The following is a 25,173-nucleotide window of genomic DNA, read 5'->3' on the forward strand; positions in this document are numbered from 1 at the left end:
GACCTGCCGAGTCAGCGTCTGCCTCTCAGGGTGATTCTCCTACACATTAGACTTTGGGAAGCTCTGATGCAGACCTGACGCTTCGCCCGCCCTTGACCCTGGACCTCCTCGCCGAACAACAGAGGTGAGGAGCCCAGGCCAGCATAACGGCTGTGTGAGGATCTGTGCCCAAGGCCGTCTCAGACGCTTCTCCCTGTGCCAAGCCCTGCCTGCACAGGAAGTCAGCCGCTAAAGACAGGCTGCCTGCAGGCGGCAGGCGCACGAGGGAGCTCTGCAAGGCGCAGCAGGGTGACAAGGGTGGGACAGGAAAGGCGGGAAAGCACAGCCCACGGTTTGTCCAGCGGCTGCTTTCCCCTTGTTTAGCACATGGCTTTGTCATGACACATCCCTTTGCTGACGTCTTTTTCTTTTGCATTTTGCCCTGTATTAAAAAGTCACCATCTAAAACTTTTCAGTTAGAAAGTTTAAGTTGTCAGGGACTGAATGTGCCTGTTTTCCAACAGTTCCTGCTTTCACGGTGTAGTCATGGTGAAGCCTGAGTCATCTGAAGAGGGTGGCGGTGCCAAAGAGCTGGGAAGGAGCTGTGGCCAAGCCAGGACGGTGAAGCCGGGGCTCAGGAACTGCTGGGCACTGCGGCCACTGACCGTCCTGGGGGCAGAAGAGCGGCCCCAGCCCTGACTGCGCGCGTGCGAATTGCTCCCAGCCGCGCAGCTGTAATGAGGTCTTTCTGGAGCAGTGTGTTTAGAGAGGGCCAAAAGGACAGAGCGCCTCCCGGGATCCCTGTTCCTCAGAGTTCCAAACAGCAACACCTAACTTTTGCGTGGGCCAGAGTTCTTTTTTTTTCCTTCTTCTTTTTTTAAGCTGAGAAACCACAGCATTTTCCTGCAGAGCCAAACAAAAGACCTCAATTTTTGTTTCAAGGACAGAGTTGTTCTCCCGTCCCATCCGCACGCATTAGCCAGCCCGCTGGAAAACACGCCCCCGGCCGGCGCGCGCGCTCCGCGCCCTGCCCGCGGCTGACTCACCGGCCGAGGGCGGCGGCCTGCGCTCCCTTCCCACGCCGCTCCGGGCCCCGCACGGACGGGCCTGCGCGCCGGCTCTCGGACCCGGGTCTGCGGCGGGCGCGGCGGCCGCGGGACGCGCGGGGAGGCAGAGCCAGCGGCGCGGAGACCGGCGGGGCGCGGGAGGCGGCGGGGCCCAGCCCGCGCGCATTTCCCCCGTGCAGACGGTCGCCCGGGCCGCCGCCGCGATGCGGGGCCCGCGGCCGCTGAGCGCCGCGCAGCTCGTGTGCGTGTGGACCGCCGCGCTGGCCGCCGGCCCCGGGTGAGGCTCGGCGGGGCGGCTGCGCGGGGCCTGCACCGGGGGTCTGCACCGGGGGTCTGCGCGGTGCGGCTGTGCGGGGGGCTGCACCGGAGGTCTGCGTCTGGGGTCTGTGCGGGGCGGCTGCGCGGGGGGATGCACCGGGGGCCTGCGCGGGGCGGCTGCACGGGGTGCTGCACCGGAGGTCTGCGTCTGGGGTCTGTGCGGGGCGGCTGCGCGGTCGTGGTCGCTTCGGCGGGTTCCGTCTGGGACAGGAACTTTCTCCGTCTGTGACGTTCTTTAAGCGTCTCTTTGGCTGTAACTACTTTCGGGAGAGAGTCATTTTATCTTTAGTCCACGTTGCCTCTGCATTTTCCTCAGCTTTTTGCTCCGATATAATGTGCCTTCTCGCAAAGACGTATGATACATTTCTTCTAAACAACGAATCTTGACTTTGGCGTTGGCCAAGTGTAGCTGAGGTGACTGAAGTATGGGTTCAAGGGCAGACTCTGTAGCAAGATGACTAAGGAGACACCCCAAAATGGAAAGTGGCCCACTCCTGAAGGTTTTTGAGGTTGAGCCCTAACTCCTGGCTTGGGCACAGAAAGTGCTGTTTTAGCGATGTTTATGCTCTACATCTGGAAATTTCACCACTAATAGTTTAATTTCAGCGGGTATATTTCCATCAGTGATACTGGTTAGATGATGTTTTCTTGTACAGATGCCCAAGCATAAAGGTTTGACTAGGAAACAGGCAAAATCCTAGCGTTTGTGTGAATGTCTGTATTTACACCAAGAGAAAAACCCGAATGGGATGAGGCATTGTGTAAAGGAGAGTTGAGAGGCTTGTGCTTGTCACTAACTTATGCATGCTGAGTGTGGTTTATAAAATGGACATAACAACACAGGCTCTCCTCTAGCGGTGCATGAATTACTGCATTAAAATTTATTTATGGAAATTATTTTGTTTCAGTAGCATTTCAGTGCAGTTGCTAAATGGAGCAGTGGGGCAATGTTAATTGGAACGCTTGCAATTGGCACAGTGTAGGGAGTCAGTCTCACTATCTTGAAATTTCAGGTTCACAAAAGAGTGGAGATGTAAGGATGAGAAACTTTGTTTTTCCCTTTTTGGGAATTCTTTAGGCCCAGGTTTCTAGTGACAGCCCCAGGGATCATCAGGCCTGGAGGAAATGTGACTATTGGGGTGGAGCTTCTGGAACACAGCCCCCCACAGGTTACTGTGAAGGCCGAGCTGGTCAAGAAAGCAGCAAACCTCACCGTCTCCGTCCTGGAAGCAGAAGGACTCTTTGAAAAAGGTAAGACAAACAGCATAGAGTCTTACCCTTCTGTGGTAATAATTGGAATATGTTAATAAAGCCATGTGTTAGGGTAACAGAGAACCTTCAAATTTGCAGTGGCTTACATAATACACTTTTAATTCTTAGTCACGTAAAGTCCAAAATGGTGTTCTGGATGCTCTTGCAAGTGGAGATTCACAGACCCAGGTTCCTTCCACTTTGTGGCTCCATCATCACAACATGTGGCTTCCAAGTCTGTAGGGGAGGAGCGTGGAGTTTCTCCTGTGGGAGGTTTATGTGGCTCACAGCGCTTCTGCTCCTCTTCTGATGGCCACCTTTAGCTGCAAAGGAGGCTGGGAAGTGTAGGCCAGTGTGTGCCCACAAGAGTAAATGGACACAGTCAACAGTCTGACACAAGACCATATTTACCTATGATTTATATAAACTGTGTATAACCATATTTCTTTATATTTATTGGGTGCAGAGGATTTTACTAAATAGGACTGTAGGAAGGAAAAGAAGAGCTACACAATAGTTAAAATCTAGTTTTATGGAATATTTCTTAATTTTTAAAGTAACAGGAAAAGAAGAAAAGTAATTTGGCAGTAGGAGCCATTTGTAAAAGAACTCATGTTTTTTGTTTTAAGTTTGGGTCATAACCTGGCCCAGGATTAAATTGGGTGAATGAATGTGTGTTCTTTTTCAATACTAAGGGAAAAATAACTTTGGGGGGTAAATACTTAAATGCTTAAACTTTTTTTCCATTAAAATGAACACATTGTATTTTTTTCCTAATCGAAAGAGTAACATATACTCAGTGCTTACAGTCTGATAAACACTGGAAGTAAAGGAAATAAACCAAAATCGCCTGTAATCCTATCACCTAATTAGGAACACTGTTAACTAGAAGCACATTTAGATGTTTAATTAGAGACCAGAAATTGAGACATAAATTCCTATAATGTTGAGTTATCTTAACAAGAAATGACTTAAGGGCCCATAGTGAGTGGGATTCCACAGTAGTTCGTTATATAAATGTTCTCTGCCAGCATAGAGAAATGAACGTTGTCATGAAAGGAGATAAAATCACAGTTTATCTACTTCCATGGCTCTTTGTCTGCAAGCTGCCTGACTGGGCGGGTGAGCTGGGGCAGGAGCCAGGAAGGAGGGATGTGTGTGGGGGACAGGCCACTTTGTCTTTCATGGGAGCAATGTCAGGAAAGTGGGAGACCTTGTGCCCTGGAGAGGAAATGCGGGTCGGTGCTCAAGATCTGAGATTGAGTCTTGGCGCTAGTTGTGTGATCTTGGGCAGGTTACTTAACTGCTCTGAGCCTCAGTTTTCTCATTTGTGAAATGGGGGTAATGAAACTTACTTCCCAGGGCAGGTATAAAGTTGAAATCAGCATCTAGCACCTAGCAGGCACTCAGTGAACAGCAGCCGCTAATGTCATGAGTCGTAGTGATAACACTGAAGAAGAAGATGCAGGGAGCATCGTTTCCTTCTTCATGGGGGCAGACCTCAACTTTCGTTATTGACCTATGATTTCTGAAAATGAGTGAATCCTGGTCTTATGATAATGGCTAAAGAAGATATTGAAATACTGAGTCCTAGCAGACAATACTTGCAGGTAGTTCCACATTCATTATTTATTCATTAAGAATGATCATTTTGACTCTATTAGTGTGACAGTTTTACTGCAATGCAGAGGTCCACAATCACATGGATCATTTTGGTAAATATTTGCTCTTTGCTTAGATGTTTGCATACTCTTATTTTAGAACTTCTCCTGCATTGTCTCTTCTGTAGTCTCCTTTATCAGTCGCCTTTTTTTCTGCAAACAAATAGTAACAACATTGGGGGTGTGTGTTATTGTGACTTGGTTTTTAACTTTATTTTTAGATTTTTCTTTTGGGAGGAGAGCCTGTCATATGCCTCTCGGAAGGCTAAAGCACTCAAGACTGGGTCAGACAACACTATCCTGGGAGCAGAATGGATCTCTTTTTAGGGGCTGTTTTTGACTCTGTTGACGTAGAGTTTCATTGAAAATACCATTGCAGGGAGCACTCTCCCTCTTTCAAAGGAGAATGTCACTCTGTCATCAGAGGCTGTGAGTCATTGTTCTCAGAGCAGATGCTTCCTGTAGTGTTAGGATTTAAGGATTAAGACATTTCTCCCTCCTTATCTTCACATCCTTTGCTTTATCTGACTTCTCCAGTTGCAACAATATGTAGATAAACGAGGACTTCTAAATCAGAGGTCTAGATCTTCCTAGAACTTATTTTTTTCCTTGCCACAAAAACAAACAAATACATACATTTTAGGTCTGATTATTTCATAACTTTCTTATGAGAGCCTCCAAGAAAAGGTTGGTTTTAATAAAGATTTATCTTCTAGCAGAAGTGGATAAGGAGGGCGACTGTTTCTGAGTGGCTATTTCTAACAGTCTTGATCATCTTAGAAATCCTTGGGGCAGGGCAGTTTTTCACCATAACCAGAATGCATTCCTAGCCTAATTTTTGTCAGAAATAGTAATAGCTAGAGGATTCAAATTGCACGGTAGACTTTAATAAAGGCAGCAAAGTATGGCTTGTCCTCAAGGAAGAGTTCATTTATTTGACAGACAATGGGGAAAATTTTGTTTACATTTTTTCCTTGAAGCCAATAGCATTGATCACATTACAATTAGTTTATTCATTTTTTAGTATATTAATTCTACATTTATTGGGTAATCAATTATGGGCTTTTTTGGGTGTGTGTGAACAATAGCCCTTTAGCAAAAGTCTTTCTACTAAACTTTGTGGAGTTCTTTAAAAGTGTATTAATGCCTCTTTAGTGCTAAGATGCAGACATTGAAGTGTACTTGTTCTTATCACTCACCACCATCATCACTACCACCACCATCACCATGATCACCACCATCACCACAACCATCATCACCATCGTCATTATCATCAGCATCACCATTATCCTTTTTATAGTGAATAGAACTAAGTTCATAATCTTATCTTCATTGTATGAAAGTTAGTAAAGTAAGCATAATTGACAAAACATGGTAAAAGTTCAGCAAGTAGTAATTCCCAGAGGAGAGAAGATGGAGCAACTACTGACATTTGAAATCAAGTCAGACTATATGTTGGGTGGAGAGTGAGCCTGTCCCCTTATTTCTTTTGTTTTTAGTTTTTATCTCTTCGTTTACTATGATATGGCCCTGGAGTTCCATACCAAATGAAGAAAAAACAGTTAAGAACATTTGAATTCACAGGTCATAAATGAGAACTCTCTTCTCATCTGTTAAGGCATGTGGGAATAATCATTTCTGGTGTCCTTGAAACCATCATTTCTGCTTTATTCCTTTTCTCTTTCTAAAGTTTGAAGTGTTCATTTGTAAGCTTTCAGTGTTTTTCTTGAGTGAGATTTGCTTCAAATAATGAAGAATACACACTTTCCCCCCATTAATGAGTTCATTGTCACCGGTTTCACATAAACCTGATTTAAGGAAAAAACCTAAATACAAAATGTCACCTGCAAACGTAGGTGCTGTGCAGAGCGTCTGGTGAGCGCCTGCCTTCCGGAGGCACCGTTCAGTTATTGATGGTGCCAAGCCTGTTTCCATCTTCCCACTGAGGTATTGGGGTGAGACATGCTCTGTGAGTGTGTCTACATCCTTTAATAACTTGCTTTTTCTTTTCGTCCTACAATCTTGGAGAGTCATTGGGGTGTTTACTTTCTATTTTTAAGAATTAAAAATTCTTTTTGGTGCTTGTCTTTCTCTCTTTCTCACATTGCCTATGAGTATTTTATTTTTCATCTTGGTCCCATAAGGGTGGGAAATCAATATTCCTTAAATTTGAGATAGCTGAAAAACTTAGAAAAAAATCATCCAGTTCAGTTTGGGTGGCTTTCTGTGGAAACAAAGCTCCTGAACATACGTTTCATGCCTCGTAGATCAAAATCAGTCCCACAGTGTTTATGAGAGTAGATTAATTAGTGTAGTGTGTGGGCGTGTTTCCACAGGCAGCTGTGCCTGTACAACTCGGTCTGAACTTGTAGTTACATGAGAATTGTTTTTAAAGGGTGTGGGCTCTCCATTCATGTGTCTTTGCCATTGTGTGTGATATATATAAATAGGTAGGTGGCGCTTGAGGAGAAAGGGCTGTAGTGTAATCACTGTGTGCCTGGGCTCTGTAGCCAGCCTACCTGAATGCCCTTCCTTTAGTGGTTGTGGGTTGTGAGCAGTCATGATCCCACCAGCCTTCAGTTTTATCATCTAAAGAATAGTGGTTCCTGCCTTATGCAATTACATGGTCATTGTGAGGATTAAATGAGGTAACATGTTTAAAGCACTTAACACATGAGAATTATTCAAGAAAATGGTAGCTATTGTTATTAGAAGAGAATAAAAACCATTGTGTCAAAGATGATTATTAATCCCCTACTGGGATGATCCTGAACTGGGAACTCTATAAAAGGCGCCTCACTGGGAGGGAATGGGAAAGAATTTAATGTATTAAATATTGAGTCCTTAGAGTGCCAGGGGCTTTATGGACAACATGTAACTGCAGTAACCTATGAGGAAGGCGCTGTCGTCTTCATTTTAGAGGTGAGGAAACTGGGGCGAAGACAGAATGGTTAATTTTCTGAGTTAACACAGTGAATGGTAAAGCCTGAATTTGAGTTGGTTGTGTTGCTTCTGAAGTTGAAGGCTTTCTACTGCTTGGAAAAGCATGAAAATATTTTTTGTTTGCTTTGCTTTTGGATGTTGATGCAGTGTGGTACCAGTCCTCTTCCTCAAAATCATTTTCACGTTTACTTGTGGTAGTTTAGTCAGGGATCTAATGAAATCTAATCTGGATCTAAAGAATCCCAAGATGCAATGCTAGCTCTCCTCCTAATTTACTTTGGGCTTCATAGAATTCTGGAGCTGGATGGGACCGCAGAGATAAGCCAAACCTTCACCCAAGTGATGGCTGCGGAGACTGAGGTGTGCTGTTTGGCGACTTGCCCAAGGTGAAATTGCTTATTGGTGGCAGAGGTTGAATTAGATTGCAGGTCCCCAAATTTGGAGTTCAATGCTATTTTCATTATACTCTAGAAAACTTTCCTAACATATGGAGAACTGTGTGTAAGACCTTGGATATATTTGTACATGTTGATTTTTCTGATATGGAAGAAAATAAGGCTAACTAAGGAGTTTAAAAATGCTTACCTGCATATTTGTGCAAGTTTCCTATTTCAGCTCAAGGTGGAGTTGTTCTTTATGGCCTAATGGTTCTGCATCAGGGGTGGGGGTGGGGCTAGGAGCCTCATGGATCTTTTGAAAACTAAATTCTGTTGCTGTGTTTCTCAAAGTGGGAGTGTACTTATTAAAAATGCAGATTCATGGGCACCCCCTCAAGATATGGGTAAGATCTAGGAATCTAACTTTATTTTAAGTGGTCTTAGCCACACTAAAATGAGAACAAGCGCCCTTTAGTATCTCACGATTGTTCTTGACTAAGTACTGGAAAGCCTGAGAGTGAGAGGCATGCCTTTGCAAGTCTGCGATGACTCATGGCCGCTGGAGAAGGCTCCTCCCGGACTTCCCTGTCTGCCTTATGGGCAGCCCCCAACCTGACACTGGTGTTAATTTTAAGCAGTGGAGAAACGTGTCTTGGGTTTGATTATGAATCAGCGATTGAATGAAGTTGAAAGTGAACATACTGATTCTTTAAACTCCAAGTTTGAAGGTGCTGCTCACCTTCTAACACAGAATGAGTCACTCTCCAGTGGCTCACCGAGGGTTTGGTGGGAATAGAAATCAGATCCTGTGAGAATTTGGGCTGGGTTACTGTTTGATGCTTTCTTATCGTAAAAATCCTGAAACTGCCGGTTTCCCCTCATTAGTTTATTATTTATTGATTATTTGCTGTATGTGAAATGTGAATAAGTGTGTGTGGGGGGGTGGAGAATAGGAGGAAGGCTGGCATTAGAGGGAATCAGAGGTTCCAGAGGATAAAATATAATATTAAAAGTGCAGAAAGCTGGAGAGTTGTTATTTCTTGTTTGTATAAAAAGTTCAATGTGGTTTGTAAATAGTGCTTCTTGTGCGTGACGCTGTGTCTGGTACTGTTGCCTTTAACATCAGGAGCTATACAGATGTCCATTTGTAAGTGTTCCACCTCCTCTGACATGTTTGGCATTCAGTAGAAACAGTCATTTCCCCTCCTGGAGGAGGGCAGGGGGTGCCGGGGGAAAGAGACCGTGGCTGGGAGTGGCAGTCCCGAGACAGAGCAAGAGGTTTGCGTGTGTATTTTCTGAAAAAATGTTGTTTTCTGTTTTAGATATAAGTTTGGGGGACATCCAGATGGAGATGTCCAGCAGATAGTTTTGAAATTGTAGCCAGGGGCAGAGTGTAAGGCATCGTTTTCATGGGGGCAGACAATATTTCAAGTCTTGCTGGGAATGCATGAGATGCACAAGAGAGGCAGAGCTTATGGAAGGGATAGGACTGATGATTAGAAGCTTGAGAGGAGGAACATCAATGAATGAAATGGGTGGACCATGAGCATCCAGAGACAGGGTGTACTGAAGACTGTGAGATGTCTCAGAAGCCAAGGGAAGACAGAGTTACAGGCAGGAAAGTTTTAATAGCACCAAGTGTCCCAGAAGGTCAAAGCAGAGAAGATGAAGACAGAGAAGAGGGCATTGGTGATCCTCAAGTGAATGGTTTTTAAGTGTTGGGAACAAAAGCCAAGTTTTAAGTAATAATGGGTGGTGAGAAAATATAATCAGAAAGTGTAGATCATTCTTTGCTGAAGTTTGACAGTTGAAAAAAGAGAAGTAGATGGTCTCTTAAAAGGCACAGTAGAGAGGTAAAAGTCGTTGATGCAAAGGGGAGGGGTGGATAATTCATGGGTAAGAAGGGGTGGGAGCAGGATCAGGAGCACAGGAGAGTGGATTATCCATAAAAAAAAAAGTTGTACTTTTCCTTTGATGTAAGAAATAGAAGAGAATGAGTAAGGAGAGAAATATTTTGAGGTATAAACTTGAAGAATGAAGTTGAAATATGGTTTTAGGAAAACTTTGCCATAGTTATCTCCCTGCCTCTAATTTGTATAGATACAGTCATCTCTTTATAAGAAGTGGGGATAAACGTTAAATGTAGTGGCCCATTGGAGAGAGAAGCACAGAATTGGAGCTATTCCCTGGTGGTGCCCTAACCTGGGTCACTGCTGGACTGTGGGATATCGGAGTGTAAGGATTGATACCTGTGTTGGTATCAGGAGAGGGAGCACAGGAGAACAGAGAAGACAAAGGGGCTGTTTATGGCGGTAGCATGCCTCACTTGAAGCTTGAGGACTGGGATAGAGTTATTTTATTGTTTGCCGTGGTTGCCAGTGTGAGTAAGAAGTGGAATTATAACTCATCGTCTCTTGGTCTGGGCTAAGATGACCATCATGCCAAAGGCGCAGTGACAAAACTTGAGGAGAAAGAAACTATAGTGGTGCCTGGTCTTGCCCTGTCTCTTCTGTTTTTCACTTCCCTTAGGAAAATGCCGTGACTTGACTTTCTTCCCTTACAAGGACGAGGGTGGAATTGGTCAGGATCTGGTGGATGGAGTTGAGCAGGGAGGTAGCGGGCAGGTCTGTGGGTCTTTAGTTCTGAACAAATGAATCGTGTTGAAAATCTGAAAACCAGAGTGGTAAAGAGCTTGGAAACAAACGGGGAGCAAAGATTTTTAGAGCGCCTAGGAACTTCCTTGTGGCAGGGCAATGTTAGGAATTTACATTTATGAAAATGTAGCTGGCAGAAATGATTTAGTATTATAAATTTTAATTTTACTGCAATAAATGTTAAGTCTCCTCAGGAATATAGTTAAGACAGGGCGTTTACTATTTTGAGAATTCCAAACTTTGATTAGGCACCAAATTGTATATGGCGTAATATTGGGGAGCATAAACGTTTGGTGACCACATAAAGTTCTTGTCTCTGTGCTCGTCACAGGGAAGCAAAGCAGGTTTCATTTCAACTCGAGCTGGTGCTTGCAGTGCTGTGTTGATGGATTCGTGGTCAAGTCTGAGTTTACTGGAATAGAGTACAGATGGCTTGGCTGTGTGTGCATGGGCATGGGAATGGAGAGATGCAGATGGGCCTGTTGCGTTGAAGAGGGAGGGTTGCCCACAGGACTACATGGGTGCTTGAGGTGATAACAACATGGATAAGAGAGAAAAGATGGAAGAGTCGGTGTGTCCACAGACTCCCATGAGAGTGCCCTAAGCTCCAGAGGAGGGACAGGGAGGGAATATGAGATTTTGTTTGGACTAATATTTTGGAAAGAATAGCTGGGTCTGTCCTGTACAGTTTGAGAGACACATTGGGTCAGAATGGGGGCTCTGGAGCCACATTGGAATCGAACCCTTAGCCCCACCTCTTACTACTTATGTGGCCTTGGGCAAGTCACTGCATCTCCTTTGGTCTCAGTTTCCTCATTTGTATAAGGCAGTAATACCAGTACCTACTTCAGAGCATTGCTTTAGAGTCGCACTGTCCAATATGGTGGCCACTAGCCACATGTGGTTTCTGAGCACCTGAAATGTGGCTCGTGGCAATTGAGATGGGCTGTGAGTGTAAAATACACACTGGGCTTTGAATACTTAGTACTAAAAAAATGCAACAAAACTCATTAATTTTTTAAATTGCTTATGTGTTCAATGATAATCTTTTGGATATATTGGGTTAAATAAAACATGTTATTAAAATTAATTTCACCCATTTCTTTTTTCTCTTTTTAGTATACTGCTTTAGAACATTTATCACAGTGCCTGGCACATAATAAACACTGGAGAATGTCAGCCGTGTTGTACCTGGCATTTCCTAGTGTCAGATATTAGTACAAACGCCTCCCTCCTGAGCACAAGCTTGTGGCATGAGGCTGGGTCTCTCTGTTGATGGTTGTTTGATTCTGACTCCAGTGGGCCTTCCACCTTATTCCTTATCCCTTGAGAAAGGAGGAAGTCTCCCTAAAAAGCAGCGCCATACCACAGGGGTTGGTAAGCTTTTCCTGTAGAGGACCAGATGGCAGACATCATAGGTTTTGTCAGCCTTATGGTCTGTTGTTGCAGCTGCTGGAGTTCAAGTCTGTGGTGTGAAAGCAGCTGTAGACAGCGCCTAACAAATGAGCATGCTGTGTACCAACGGAGCTGTATTTATGGACCCTGAATTTGGAGTGCATATAATTTTCTTGTGTTATGAGATATTATTATTTTTATTTTTTTCCAGCTTTTTAAAAATACAAAACCATTTTTAGCTCATGAGCTGTACAAAAACTGCGTGGGGCCGCCTTGGCCAGTGGGCTGCAGGTTGTTGGCCCGGCCATAGTGTGTGCCCGGACACTGAGCTCCCCTGGTGGGCTCTTGGTTTTCCATTTGTATTGAACCTAACATTTAGTTTATACTGTACCATTTTATTTATTTTGCCTTTAGTGGGTTTTTGATTGACCTACTTTATGCTCACTGGTCTAGGTGGAACAGAATGTTGTGTATGAAACTCATATTTATTGAGATATTTGTAAGCAAGTGGAGGCAGAGAGAGAAAAATTAAAGGAGTATGTAAGGGACCAAAGGAAATTTTTTTTGTTTTGTTTCGCTTATAATACTTGTGTTTTCTATATAGATTGAATTCACTGAAGAGTTACTTAGCTTTGAAGTGACATTAAACTATGAAACAGACGCATTATATTCTAAGGTTTTGTCTTCCACAGTTTTGTGGTGAACCCCATTTCTCACTTTGTCCATCTGCGATCAAAGAAAATGCTGAATAATCAGAATATTTAATAACGGGAAAGTGGTAAAAATTTTCAGCTAAAAAAGTAATATACTTAAGTTTATTACTGTATATCGCTGAATAGCAGAGAGCTGCCAGAAAGAATTAGGCAGTCAGTACTAAGTCAGGCATATATATGGTGGAAATCCATGTTCTTTTATAGAGAATATTTCTGCCCCTAGCTGGACTTCCAGTTACACACGACTCCTTCCCTTCCGTGACTCTCCGCTGAGCTATTTGGTGAGCACAGATGTCAGAAGAGGCAGCATATGGTATTATAGAGTGTGTTTGAAAAGTTAAGGAAAGGTTAGTTTTTGTGTATGCTTATTATACAATTTAAAAATAGCTTTGACTCTATTTGTAAATCAAACGGCCAGCTCTGAGGCCTGTGCCAAGCGTGAAGCCTTAAAACAAGGTTTCTTTTGAGTGGCTTCAGTGGTGTTGGGAAGGAGAAGACGTCTGAAAGGGTTTTAAGATTGGCTTCCTCTGGTTCAACGTAAAGCAGCATTCTGAGCTTTGCAGTTGTCTGCATTAACGCTGAGAAGGCCTGTGTGTCTCAAGTCAGAGGGTGCCTTACGGTTTGCAGAGGTGGGGACTCTCTCCTGAGTCTAAGCGGAGCCTCTCCAAAAGGGATAAAAAATGTTCACGCCAGTTTGCAAATACTATTTAATCCTCAACCTAGCAACAGCAGAGAAAGAGGCTACTATTCTTCATCCACACTCCCACCAGCCCACACCCAGGGTCATGTTTTGGCGGTGTAAATTACTGCTAGAATGTTAGGACTTTCAGATGAGACTTAATAAGTGCCTAGGAAATTCCTAGCTGCATTTGTAAATTTAGAGGGAAGACAAGTCGAAAAAAATGTTAACCTTTTAATGAGGACACTGGAGAGCTGTGACGGGCCTTAAATTGAATCTCTCTGCATATTCTCCAGCGTCCCGCCCAGAGACGGCCGGAGTTAGGGGTGGGCGGGCTGCTCTGCTTCGGGTACAGCTTCTGTTTCCGGCTCTGGGTCTTTCCTGGGTCTTCGAACGGACATGGTCACACGTCAAGCAGTGGGACGTGGACATGCAGTCACCCCCTCCTTCCAGTTTCTCTCTAATGAGGACACCCCTCAAAGATTTGGCTCTATTAAGAGCTACATTAAAAAAAAATAAAATTTCTACTATGAAGTGGGATTTCCTGCATTTCAAATCTGGGTAGCTTGTTTTGAATTGCTAAAATGCTTGCCCTGCACTTAATCAACCTACTGGATTTACTTGGATTGTACAGTCACAGCTGCCCTCCACTTTCTCCTTGTTTGGTGTTACTTAGACAAAAATAAATTATGTCTGTGACCGCCCCCCGCCGCCGCCGCCGCCACCACACACACTCCATCTGGTGGGTTTGCCGCTGGTGGGAGGTAGGCTGTGTCCGCCGCGCTGGAAAGGAAGCACATGGTTTCCTCCAGTCACTGGACTGACAAAGGAGGCAGCCCCGTGACTTATCCTGAAGTGAAAATGAGTAACTCAGTAGTCAAGCAGGCAGGTTTGTTGGGACCCAGCTCCCTGCAGTTCGGTGTTTTTGATTGCACCCGGCGTGGACTTCGTGGTGGCGGCGGTGCCGTGCCGCCCAGACGCAGCCTGCAGGCTCGACTGACGCCTTCCCGAGCGGCCGGGCGCTGGCGGCGCCCTGGAGACGCCCCGCTGGAGACGCGCCGCCCGGGGTGGGGGTCCGCCCTGCCCCGCCCCGCCCCGCCCCGTCGAGCGCCTGGCTGCGGCCCCCTCCTCGTCCCCGGCCGGCCGCGCCCTCCCCCAACCCCGCGCCGGGAGCCAGCCTTCGACGGAGGGGTTATGGGTTAACTTTCCTTTGGAGAGGGATTTTTGAGAGCTTGAAATTAACCTGAAATGTGTGAAAACTGTAGTGTGAAGACCGGCGATCTCACCGCCCGGCGGCCGCAGGGTTGGGTCTGCGCTCGGCCGCGGTGCCCGGGCTTGGCCGGTTCGGATCCTGGGCGCGGACATGGCCCCGCTCGTGAGGCCCTGACGTGGCGTCCCACACGCCACAGCCAGAAGGACCTGTAACTGGAATATACAACTATGTATTGGGGGGGGGGGGGGGGGGGCTTTGGGGAGAAGTGGAAGGAAAAAGAAAAATCTTTAAAAAAGAATTGCGATAAATGAGTTGGGAAATTTTCTAGTTTTCTTATCCTTCTCAGGAGTTCTTGTATAACATGAATTATTTTAAAACTAGCTCTGGGGCCGGCCTGGTGGCGCAGAGGCTAAGTTTGCTGGTTCGGATCCTGGGTGTGGACATGGCACTGCTTAGCAAAAGCCATGCTGTGGCAGGCCTCCCACATACAAAGTAGAGGAAGATGGGCATGGATGTTAGCTCAGGGCCAGTCTTCCTCAGCAAAAAGAGGATTAGCAGCAGATGTTAGCTCAGGGCTGATCTTCCTCAAAAACAAAACAAAAACAAAACTAGCTCTGCTGCCGCAGCGCTTCCGGTATTACTGTAAGGCTGGGAGAAGCGTTCTGGTGGTGACTGACGCAAAGCTGAGGAGGGCGGAGGGTCTGAGAGTCTGAGCCTGTGCGCCTGAGGGGTGGCGAAGTCGGCCTGCACAGAGAGGCCGCCCGGGCTGTGGACTGTCACACTAATCCACGGTGGGAGTGAAGGAGCAGAAGTACAGCCCCCTTCAGGTGCTGCAGGCAGTGCAGAGCACTGGTCCAGAGCTCGCACCCCAGAGCCGGGTGTCTGGGTTAGCATCTTGGCTCCGTTACTTCCTTTCCCTGGGACCTGGGCAGGTCACTTAGCGTCTCTGTGACTGAGGGTTTTAGTTGTAAAATAAGGGTAATAATACTTAATAGGATTATGGCGACGATTAAACCAGGTAATATATGTTAGCTTTTACAAAACTATATGTAGTATCTATAATTATTTTATTTACAAAATTTAAAAATTACGTGCAGTCCAATCTCTTGTTTTATTGCTTCTAAGCAAAAGTTTGTCTTCCATCCTCTAAACCAGCACTGTCCAACAGAAGCACACGATAGTGTTGCCACATATGTAATTTAACATTTTCTACTAACCACATTAAAAAGATAAAAAGAAGCAGGTGAGGCTAGTTTTAATACTGTATTTAACCCAATAATTCATAATATTATCAGTTCAGTGTGTAATCAGTATAAAATTATTACTGAGAGAGTTTGCGTTCTCTTTGCTGTTTTGAGTCTAAGCAGCATGGGGTGTGTTTTACGTCTGCAGTACATTTCAGTTGCTCAGCAGCCCCTCGTGGCTGGAGGCTTTGCTCATTAATCTTTTTCATTCCAAAAGTGTTCCATTTATCGATCGCTGTGAATGAACCACTCCAAAGCTTAGTAGTTTAAACAGCAACGGTTTATTATTTCTCACTAGTCTCACTCACCCAGCTTGTACAAACAAGATTGATGATTATTGCCTGAATCAATTATTACCCTGATAGTTATAACATTTTCTAATTCCGTGATTCCTTCTACATTTATTAGTTGGAATTCTATGGTAAAGGAGAACTTTTCTTTCTCCCTCATTTAGTCGTCTATTTAATTAGACAGTAGCATGAATTTATAGATTCTTGTTTTGTTCAGTAGGTTATTATCCATAATTTATTTGAGTGTTCAAGTAGTCTGACCAATGGTCATTATGTATATGATAGTCAGACAACTTGAACTTTCAAATAAGTAAAATATTTTATTTTTTTTGCAGATTTCCCATATTACCCCTGCCACTATGCATGCATAGCCTTCCCATTATCAACATCACTCACTAGAATGGTACATTTTTTTTTTTTTTACCAAGGATGAAGCAATATTGACATCATAATCACCCAAAGTTCATAGTTTACCTTAGGGGATTCACTCTTGCTGTTGTACATTCTATGGGTTTTTGACAAATGTATAATGACATCCGTCATTATAATATACAGACTATTTTTCACTGCCCTAAAAATCTTCAGTGCTCTGCTTTTTCATCTTTCCCTGCCACCTTCCAGCAACTGCTGATCTATTTATTGTCTCCATAGTTTTGCTTTTTCCAGAATGTCATTTAGTTGTAACTATACAGTATGTAACCTTTTCAGATTGGCTTCTTTCACTTAGTAATATGCATTTAAGGTTCCTCCACGTCTTTTCATGGCTTGATAACTCATTTCTTTTTAGCTCTGAATAATATTCCATTGTCTATATGTACCATAGTTTATCCATTCACTGGCTGAAGGACATCTTGGTTGCTTACAAGTTTTGGCAATTATGAATAATAAAGCTGCTGTAAACACCTGTGTGTAGATTTTTGTGATTGCTCCAAAGAGCGTAATTGCTAGATTGTATGGTAGAGGTATGTTTAGTTTTATAAGAAACTACCAAACTCTCTTCCAAAGGAGCTGTATCACGTTGCATTCCACCAGCAATGACTGAGAATTCCTGGTGTTTCACATCCTGGCCAGCAGTTGATGTCCGTGTTTTGGATTTTGGCCATTCTAATAAGTTGTTGTTTTAATTTGCATTTCCCTGTGATGTGGAGCATCTTTTCGTATGCTTATTTGCCATCTGTGTATCTTCTTTGGTGAGGTGTCTGTTAATTGCTTTGGCCCATTTTTTTTTTTTTTTTTACAACATAATGGGTTTATATTTAATATAGTATTTCTCACTATGGAGATGTTAGTTAATATAAAGTTTTTTTAACATTAAATCGCTACTCCATTTCAACGTCAATATAAAGTATTTTTTTTTACATTAAATCTTTTCTCCATTTCACTGTTAGATACACTGAATACATTTTTTATCCTTCTTCCCACCAAAGAAATAAAATTTTAATTTCTGTCTGACTGTATGTCATATCTACGTACAATATTAACTTGGGAGATAACAAAAACAAAAATATAATAAAAATATGGAGAAAAGACTCCAAAAAGATGCAGGGGGAAGTGATTACAACTGAACAGTGGTGATTTCCTAGGATTCTGGGCCAGAGCTTCCTTCTTCCTATTTCATGTGCTTTGAGAATTCTGAAACTAAGAAATGTTACATATGCAAACTTCAGCCCTCTTACTTTGATCCTCTTTCTAAGCAGCAAATACAAATTATAGACTGCATTTGTCAGTACATCATTTGTTGGGAAACTTTTCTTTCCATTTAACATATATCAATTTGTTCCCATTTATAGTGAAACAGTTAATTAAGAATGTGAATTTACCCTATTCACTATTTCTTGGGAACTTCTAGACACCAAAGCTCTGTTTTTAGCCTCAACAGCACAAAGATTTTCAGGGCAAGGTTTGATTTAGGAGGCTCTTCAAAGTCACATCTGTCCATTTCTCTTTCGTGCATATATCCCCAAACAAGCACAAATGCCTGTAACGCTGAGTACCACACCTAACAAGAGAGCAACTGCATCTCCAGTTTCTACTGCTTCAACAACAGGCAGCACCAAAAGCAGTGAAATGAGGACTAAGAACACTTGAGTTGAAACTGAGGTCATGATGCTGGGGTCTTCAAGTGGCTGGATCTTGAGGGCTGAAGGTCTCAAAGAAACGATATATGTCTAATTCTATCTGACTTGAAATACTCCTTTCTTGGGGCTCCGGATGCTGAGACTAAGAGCTTCTGCGTGACACCGCCTTCCACGAAGCAGCCATTACAGAAATGGCGAGGAGGGCCGCTTTGGCCCATTTTTTAATCAAGTTGTTTTCTTATTGTTGACTTATGAGTTCTTTGTATATTTTAGATTATAGTCCTTTATCAGATGTGTCTTTTGCAAATATTTTCTCCCATTCTGTGGCTTTTCTCCTCATTCTCTTGACATTGTCTTTTGCAGAGCAGAAGTTTTTAATTTTAATGAAGTCCAGCTTATCAAATCTGTCATGAATTGTGTCTTTGGTGTTGTATCTAAAAAGGCATCGCCATACCCAAGGTCAGCTAGGTTTTCTCCTATGTTATCTTCTAGGAGTTTTATAGTTTTATGTTTTACATAAAACACCTTAAGTGTTGATCCGTTTTGAGTTTGTTTTTGTGAAGGATGTAAGGGCTATGTCTAGCTTCATTTTTTTGCTTGTTGATGTCCAAGTCCATCAACATTTGCTGAAGAGACTGTCTTTGCTCCATTGTATTTCATTTACTCCTTTGTCAGATATCATTTGACCATATTCATGGGAGTCTATTTCTGGGCTCATTATTCTGTTCCGTTGATCTACTCGTCTGTTCTTTTGCCAATACCACACTGACTTGATTGCTGTAACTTTATAGTAAGTCTTGAAGTTGGGTAGCATCGTCCCTCCTACTCTGTTCTCCTTCACATTGTGTTGGCTATTTTGGGTCTTTTGCCACTCCATGTAAACTTTAGAATCAGTTTGTTGATATTCATAAAATAACTTGCTGAGATTTTGATTAGGATTGCCTTGAATCTATATATCAAGTTGGGAAGAACTGATGTTGTGACAATATTGAGTTTTCCTATTCATGAACATTGAATATCTCTCCATTTCTTTAGTTCTTCTTTGATTTCATTTATCAGACTTTTGTAGTTTTCCTCATACAGATCTTATACACATTTTGTTAGATTTATACCTAAGTATTTAAGTTTTTGGTGTGCTAAGGTAAATGTTATTGTTTTTAATTTCAAATTCTACTTGTTCATTGTTGATATACAGTGACCATAATATTTTTAATTGAGAAAATACTGTCTCTGCATGAGCTGAGGTACATGGTAAGAAAAGAGCAAATTCTGCTATATGAAGGATATTCTCTGTTCCATTTTTTTCCATGTTAAAAGTAATGTTTCCATGTTAAAAGTAAAAATGTTTCAGCTCAAACATTTTACAGGATCTGTCTTTTTGCCTGCAGAGTACCATACCTATCTTTAACAAGTATTTTTGCAACACAAAACTTGTCAAGAAAATTGTCTCTATTCATGGTTCTTTTGAATGTTTCATTAAATTTAGTTGCTGCAATATCACAGGGTTTCTCAGTTTCACTTCATGTCAGTATAGACTATGCCTATCCCTTAAAAAATACTAACTTAATGAACAGAAGTTTGTTTCTACAAATGAGATATTTCCAAAGCATGATTACAAAATTTCCAAGTTAAATCTAGGGCAAATTAAGCCCATCTCATGTTAATATTTTGCTAAATCAAAAAAGATCCAGGAGAGGCCTGCCCAGTGGCATAGTGGTTAAGTTTGCACTCCCCACTTCGGCAGCCCGGAGTTTGTGGGTTTGGATCCCAGGTATGGACCTACACACTGCTCATCAAGCCATGCTGTGGTGGCATCCCACATACAAAAGAGAAGAAGATTGGCACAGATGTTAGCTCAGGGACAATCTTCCTCAAACAAAAAGTGGAGGATTGGCAACAGATGTTAGCTTAGGGACAGTCTTCCTCACACACACACACACACACACATGATCCAGGACAAAAGCTAAATCAGGATGCTGGGATAACCTGGGACAGTCCTGGCAAGGGCTCACCCTCTGTAAAAGGCCTTTCATGATCTGGTCCAGCCACATTTCTACTACCCTCTCCCCGTCTGTGGTCTTGTCTCATCCAGCTCTTTGCTTTGGTAGACTCATGTTTACCTCCACTCCATAATTACTAATGTATTTTATGGATGAAAGACTGATCCTGGAGAATCAGGTAACTTGTTCAAGGATGAGAGTAGTATGTGGCTGATTCAGGGTGGAACCAATGTAGTCTGACTCCAGAGGCCCCTTGCTTGGCCCCTGTTCTGTACTGTGCTGTGCTCTGGTGCCTGTCTGCTCCCATGGGATAGACACATGTGGCCTCCAGGAGGAGAGGGACTGTGTCTGCCTTGTTCATTGTGGTAACTTTAATAAATATTTCTTAAATGAATGAAGGAACTGAGGGCCTGTCACCACCTCTGAATTCATGTCACTTGAGTGGGACCTTTGGATAAGTACTTTTTTATTTTTAATTTGAAACATTTTTTCCCTTGAAATAAATAGATCTGATGAGAAATTAGCATGAGTTAAATTAGCAGTTCTATATTTAGAAACTTTGCGTGAAAAGAAGTCCGCATCACTCTAGTACTGACGAGTCAGTTGTGAGTCCCAGCTCCCCCTGTCGTGGCTAATGCCTGCCTTTTCTCCCTTTTTCCTGGGGGTGTGACAACAGGAGAAATAATCTCAGGTTCCTTCTGTACACTGTATGAAGTGTCCCTCAAACGTGTATAACCTTAAAACAGCAACAAGAGCGGCAACAACATTGACAACAAAAATGATAGTAGAAAAGAGAAGCAGAGGTTAACTGATTTTGGGGGCTTCGCCTGATAGCCTTCCACGTCTGCCCAAGTTTTCCTTAATGCTTTGAGACAAGGATATGTAACAATCTCTCAGGTGTTTTGGGCTTTAATAACATTGTTTTGGTTTGACCAACTAAGTTTGTCATTCTTTAAGTCTGTGATTCCCTGTATGTCTGAAAGAGTATTAAGAGTTTTGTATTAATGTCATCTTATTCGAATTATGACTCTGTTTTCTTCCCTGTTCTCCTTTTAGGCTCTTTCAAGACACTTATTCTTCCATCAGTAAGTATCCCTTTAAAAAAATTTGGTTTCAGATATTTTGTTGGCTTTTCTATCAGTGTCTATTTCTTGTGAGTTTGGCTCAGTCCCATCTGCAGGTTATTTAAGAATGATATTACTTCAGGGAGCTTGCATCAGCCTCCTCAAACTCATAGCAAGGTTTCCTCTTGTAAAAAGGAGATCTTCACTGAGGGAAACTGACTGGACCATCAGCCAGGAGCCTGGGCCAGCTTGGTCCTGCTTCTGCCTTCTCGAGCCTGACTGCCTTGAACGTGGAATTAACAGTCCGTGCCTCAGTTTCCTTCTTGAAAAGGAATGCTCTGCTGAGCCATGTGGGAGCCTGAGGCAAAGGAAACGTCAGTGACGCTGATCTTGTCTTTGTTTAAAATTTTGATTTTTTTGTGCATGATTTAATTTTTCGCATTGCTTTTGCTACTTTAAAATATTTTAAATACTAAGAGAATTACTTATCTTGATTACTGACATTTTTGGTCCTCTGTTAAATTTTACACTTGAGGCAAGTGTCCTGGCGTTGGAAAAGGGGATCAGGATGCTGTCTCTGTTTCACAGGGACACCCTGGAGGTGAAAGGAGATGGGAAAGAATTTGCTGTAGAAGTGGAAGGGGTTATTATTTTGTTGAGAGAATCATAAAAACTGGTTATTCAGTGTTGTTTGTGAACCAATCCTATTTCCCATGGCTTTGATTTGGAAGTTCATACTTTTATTCTTGTGTTCTGTTTTGGAGCTTCACACATTTCATGTACAATAGAGTCGACACAGCATCCAGCAGGAGATGTGATCTGACAGACTTTCCTGAGAGCAGCTGACTAATGGCTCTGAGCCGACACGCCGCGTCCTTATGTAGGACCTGCGCTGCCTAAGAGGCCATTACCTCTTGAAGGTTCCTTGTCAAGCACATTCGGAAACCATGTTCATTTTAGGGGGTTCTTAGAGAATAGAGTCCTTTATAAAAATTGCTTATGTTCCATAGCTATTATGTTTCTTGCCTATTATGTTTGTACTTCCCTTACTAAGAAGTACGCTGCTGCTAACAATAGAAGGTGGGGGAAAAAGGCAGGAGCAGGCAGACATGGGGAAAACCCCAGTCCTAACTGATGATAAAGCATTAGATTGCTTAAAGTTAACGAGAATGTGTGTAATTCTATTGAAAGAGTATTCCAATGAGAAAATTAAAATAAATCCTCTGTGATATAGTTGTCCTAGAGCAGAAGGGGGTGAGGTTTAAGTTCAGGAATCGCAGCTTAAAGCACAAAACCATCTGGTTCCCTCAGAGCACTCTGCAGGTGCACAGGCTGGAAGTGGAGGCCAGCTGAGAGGAGAAGGCATGCCGTGGCCAGGGCCACCTGGGCTCATTCCAGCGATGCTCGTGCAGACTGTCCTCACCTGAACTGTCATGAGCTGGAAATTTGGCTCCTATTATTCTTTTAAGTCTTAATTATATGAAATACTAACTTCAACATCTTATATCTGTCTTTAATTTAATGCCATTTCTATTGTATGTAGATGTAGCAATTATTTATTGAAAGCTTTACTAGAGATTCTATTTAGGACTATATCCCTTTATAGTAAAACAAAATTTTAAAGACTTAGTCATAAAATGTCTGGGAAAATTTCAGTGTTTGGTGAGAATAAAAGGTTCTGCATTTTTATGAGATTTCAATTAAAATAGACCCAACTTTCAAAGTGTGCTTACATTCTGTTGTTTGTAAATGTAATACTTTAAATTATTTTGTAAGGTCCGTGTAAATTTTTTCTGTAAAGTATGAATATTTTGACTGCATTAGAACAAGTGTGGTTTTAATATCTGATTAGCTCATCATTTGTACTTTTAATACACTAAAATCAGCCTTCAATAAGAAGTAAATAAAAAGCATAATTGATGCTTAATGTGAAGATTATTTTTTGTACAAAATATATTAGAAAAAGCTTTTTCTTTTCTTTGTAAGTAAATCCAACTTAAAACAAGGGAGTAGTTTTTAAAATTAGAAATGTTTTTAAAGTTTATTTTAAGTAAAATTACTAATATATTTTTAATAGAAACTGTCATCTTAAATTTCTCATTTTTATTTTTTGACATTTCCATTACTTTTAGTAATTGGGGTTATTAATGAGGTAAAGGAGATAAATGCTCTTACGTTATCTCTGTTTCCTTAAGGCAATTGATCTTTCAGAGGAGGTGAAATGGCTTTAGACAGCCCAAATTAGAATGAGAAATCCATTCAACATCACTATCGGGGAAATGCAAATCCAAGTTACAATGAGATATCACCTCACTCCAGTCAGAATGGCTGTAATTAACAAGACAGGAAACAAGTGTTGGAGAGGATCTGGAGAGATGGGAACCCTTGTTCACTGCTGGTGGGAGTGCAAACTGGTGCAGCCACTATGGAAAGCAGTGTGGAGATTCCTCAGAAAATTAAGGATAGATCTACCATATGATCCAGCTATTCCACTGCTGGGTATTTATCCAAAGAACTTAAAAACATGAATGTATAAAGATACATGCACCCCTATGTTCATTGCATCATTATTCACAATAGCCAAGACTGGAAGCAACCTAGGTGCCCATCAAGGGACGAATGGATAAAGAAGATGTGGTATTTATACACGATGGACTACTACTCAGCCATAAGAAATGGTGAAATCTAGCCATTTGTGACAATATGGATGGATCTTGAGGGTATTATGCTAAGTGAAATAAGTCAGAGGGAGAAAGTCAAATACCATATGATCTCACTCATAAGTAGAAGATAAAAACAACGACAAACAAACGCATAGCAACGGAGATTGGATTGGTGGTTACCACAGGGGAAGGGGGGAGGGAGCAGGGCAAAAGGAGTGATTAGGCACAAATGTGTGGGGATGGATTGTAATTAGTCTTTGGGTGGTGACCGTGACGTAATCTACACAGAAATCGAAATACATAATGATGTACACCTGAAATTTATATAATGTTATAAACCACTGTTACCACAATAAAGAAAGAATCAAAAAAAAAAGAAAAAAGAATGAGAAATCCATTTATTGTCCACGAAGGACCTTTCTGAGTGGGGCTTCTTTATGAAGCCTGGCAGAGAGCTATCATCTGCTTAGAGAGTTTGCATTTGTGTGCACAAAAGACACTTAGTGTAACTGAGAATCAGCCATGCTCAGATGCTGATTGATATTTTCTTGCTCAAAGCCCTTCAATATTTTACACCCCAGCCTGTTGTCGTGTGCCAGACAGGCTCCAATTGTGGGAAGTACATCTTTCTCTATACCTGTGCCCTCAGCGCAACATGTAGGAGTTCAAACTCTCTGAGTTAAATAATTGGTCCTTGTATAAGAGATATGGGAGTCTCTTATCAGGGATCTCTTTATTACCAATTCTGGGAAGCCTTTTCAGTAATTGTGGCTGGCAGAAGGCAGTCGACCTGCAGAGATTCAGGAGCTTTTGTAACTTTCTGGTGTCCTCTCCACTCTGGGAAGCAGGTTACAACCTATTCCAGGTCTGGCACAGAGTGAAAATTCCATAAAGATGGCTTAAAATCCACAACATTTTCTCCAGTCTCCTCCTCATTGTGTCTCTCTACCATTAACAGTGGAGGCCCAGGGTCCACACTGACAACTAGAGTCTGGGCGACGCTCCAGGCCATGTGCTGATGCCCCATGGTTCATGGAGGTGCCCCAGGACTACTGATAATGCCACATCCATGCTGTCAGCTCTGACTTTCCAGCACTGAGATTAGCACTGAGGCTTTGAGGATCCCAAATTACCTAAATTTTACATATGGGGAGGCAAGGTTTCTAATGGGAGAGTTGAAAAAAAAAGTTAGGGACACAGAAAGCAACAGAATGATAGTGGATGCCGTCTCCCCTTGAGGCAGTGTCACACCCTGAAGGAGGATGGAGTAGGGGACAGAGTGAATGTTTTTGGACACGTTTGTGTTAATTCTAATTCTCTTAACTCTTTGACCACCTCATGGTTAATAGGCGTCTTCAGTTTCGGTCCTCTACAGCATGAATTTGACATAAGTCTTCAGTCTACTATCGGTTCTGGGGTCTCTGTGCCACTAAAAATGACCAAACTATATCGTCGTCATAAAGAGCAATCCCATCAAATATCGTATTTTTAAACATGAAATATTTATAAATCTTTGCCATATATAAACATGAGATACGCTGTTTTCTGACATATATATTTTCCTGCTTATAGTGTTAAGGAATC

General features: G+C 42.5%; 2 protein-coding genes across 12 annotated transcripts in view; one reads left to right on the forward strand and one right to left on the reverse strand.

Annotated features, from left to right (window-relative positions):
• Positions 1–25,173, forward strand: part of CD109 (CD109 molecule) — a 195,045-nt gene that overhangs the window by 48,274 nt on the left and 121,598 nt on the right. For 6 of the 11 annotated variants that reach the window (XM_070225130.1, XM_070225125.1, XM_070225129.1 and 3 more), the window contains 2 exons: positions 2,443–2,615; positions 20,919–20,947. Coding sequence is in view for 5 of the 11 variants with exons in the window: in XM_070225125.1 (XP_070081226.1) it covers positions 2,443–2,615; positions 20,919–20,947 (202 nt within the window). In the remaining 6 variants the exon portion in view is untranslated. Of the gene's footprint in view, positions 1–1,026; positions 1,324–2,442; positions 2,616–20,918; positions 20,948–25,173 lie in introns of those variants that run through there. The other 5 variants (XM_070225131.1, XM_070225132.1, XM_070225133.1 and 2 more) reach the window with 2 other exon arrangements.
• Positions 17,591–18,032, reverse strand: LOC111775290 (small integral membrane protein 30). Its single transcript, XM_023650660.2, has one exon. The coding sequence runs from the start codon at positions 17,887–17,889 to the stop codon at positions 17,710–17,712; it is 180 nt and encodes a 59-aa protein (XP_023506428.1). The 5' UTR covers positions 17,890–18,032; the 3' UTR covers positions 17,591–17,709.

Source organism: Equus caballus, chromosome 10 (genome assembly GCF_041296265.1).
Source record: "Equus caballus isolate H_3958 breed thoroughbred chromosome 10, TB-T2T, whole genome shotgun sequence".
Taxonomy (NCBI): Eukaryota; Metazoa; Chordata; class Mammalia; order Perissodactyla; family Equidae; genus Equus; species Equus caballus.

Excerpts from the sequence above, each read along its gene's own strand:
- LOC111775290 (XM_023650660.2), bottom strand. The coding sequence starts at position 17,889 with ATGACCTCAGTTTCAACTCAAGTGTTCTTAGTCCTCATTTCACTGCTT.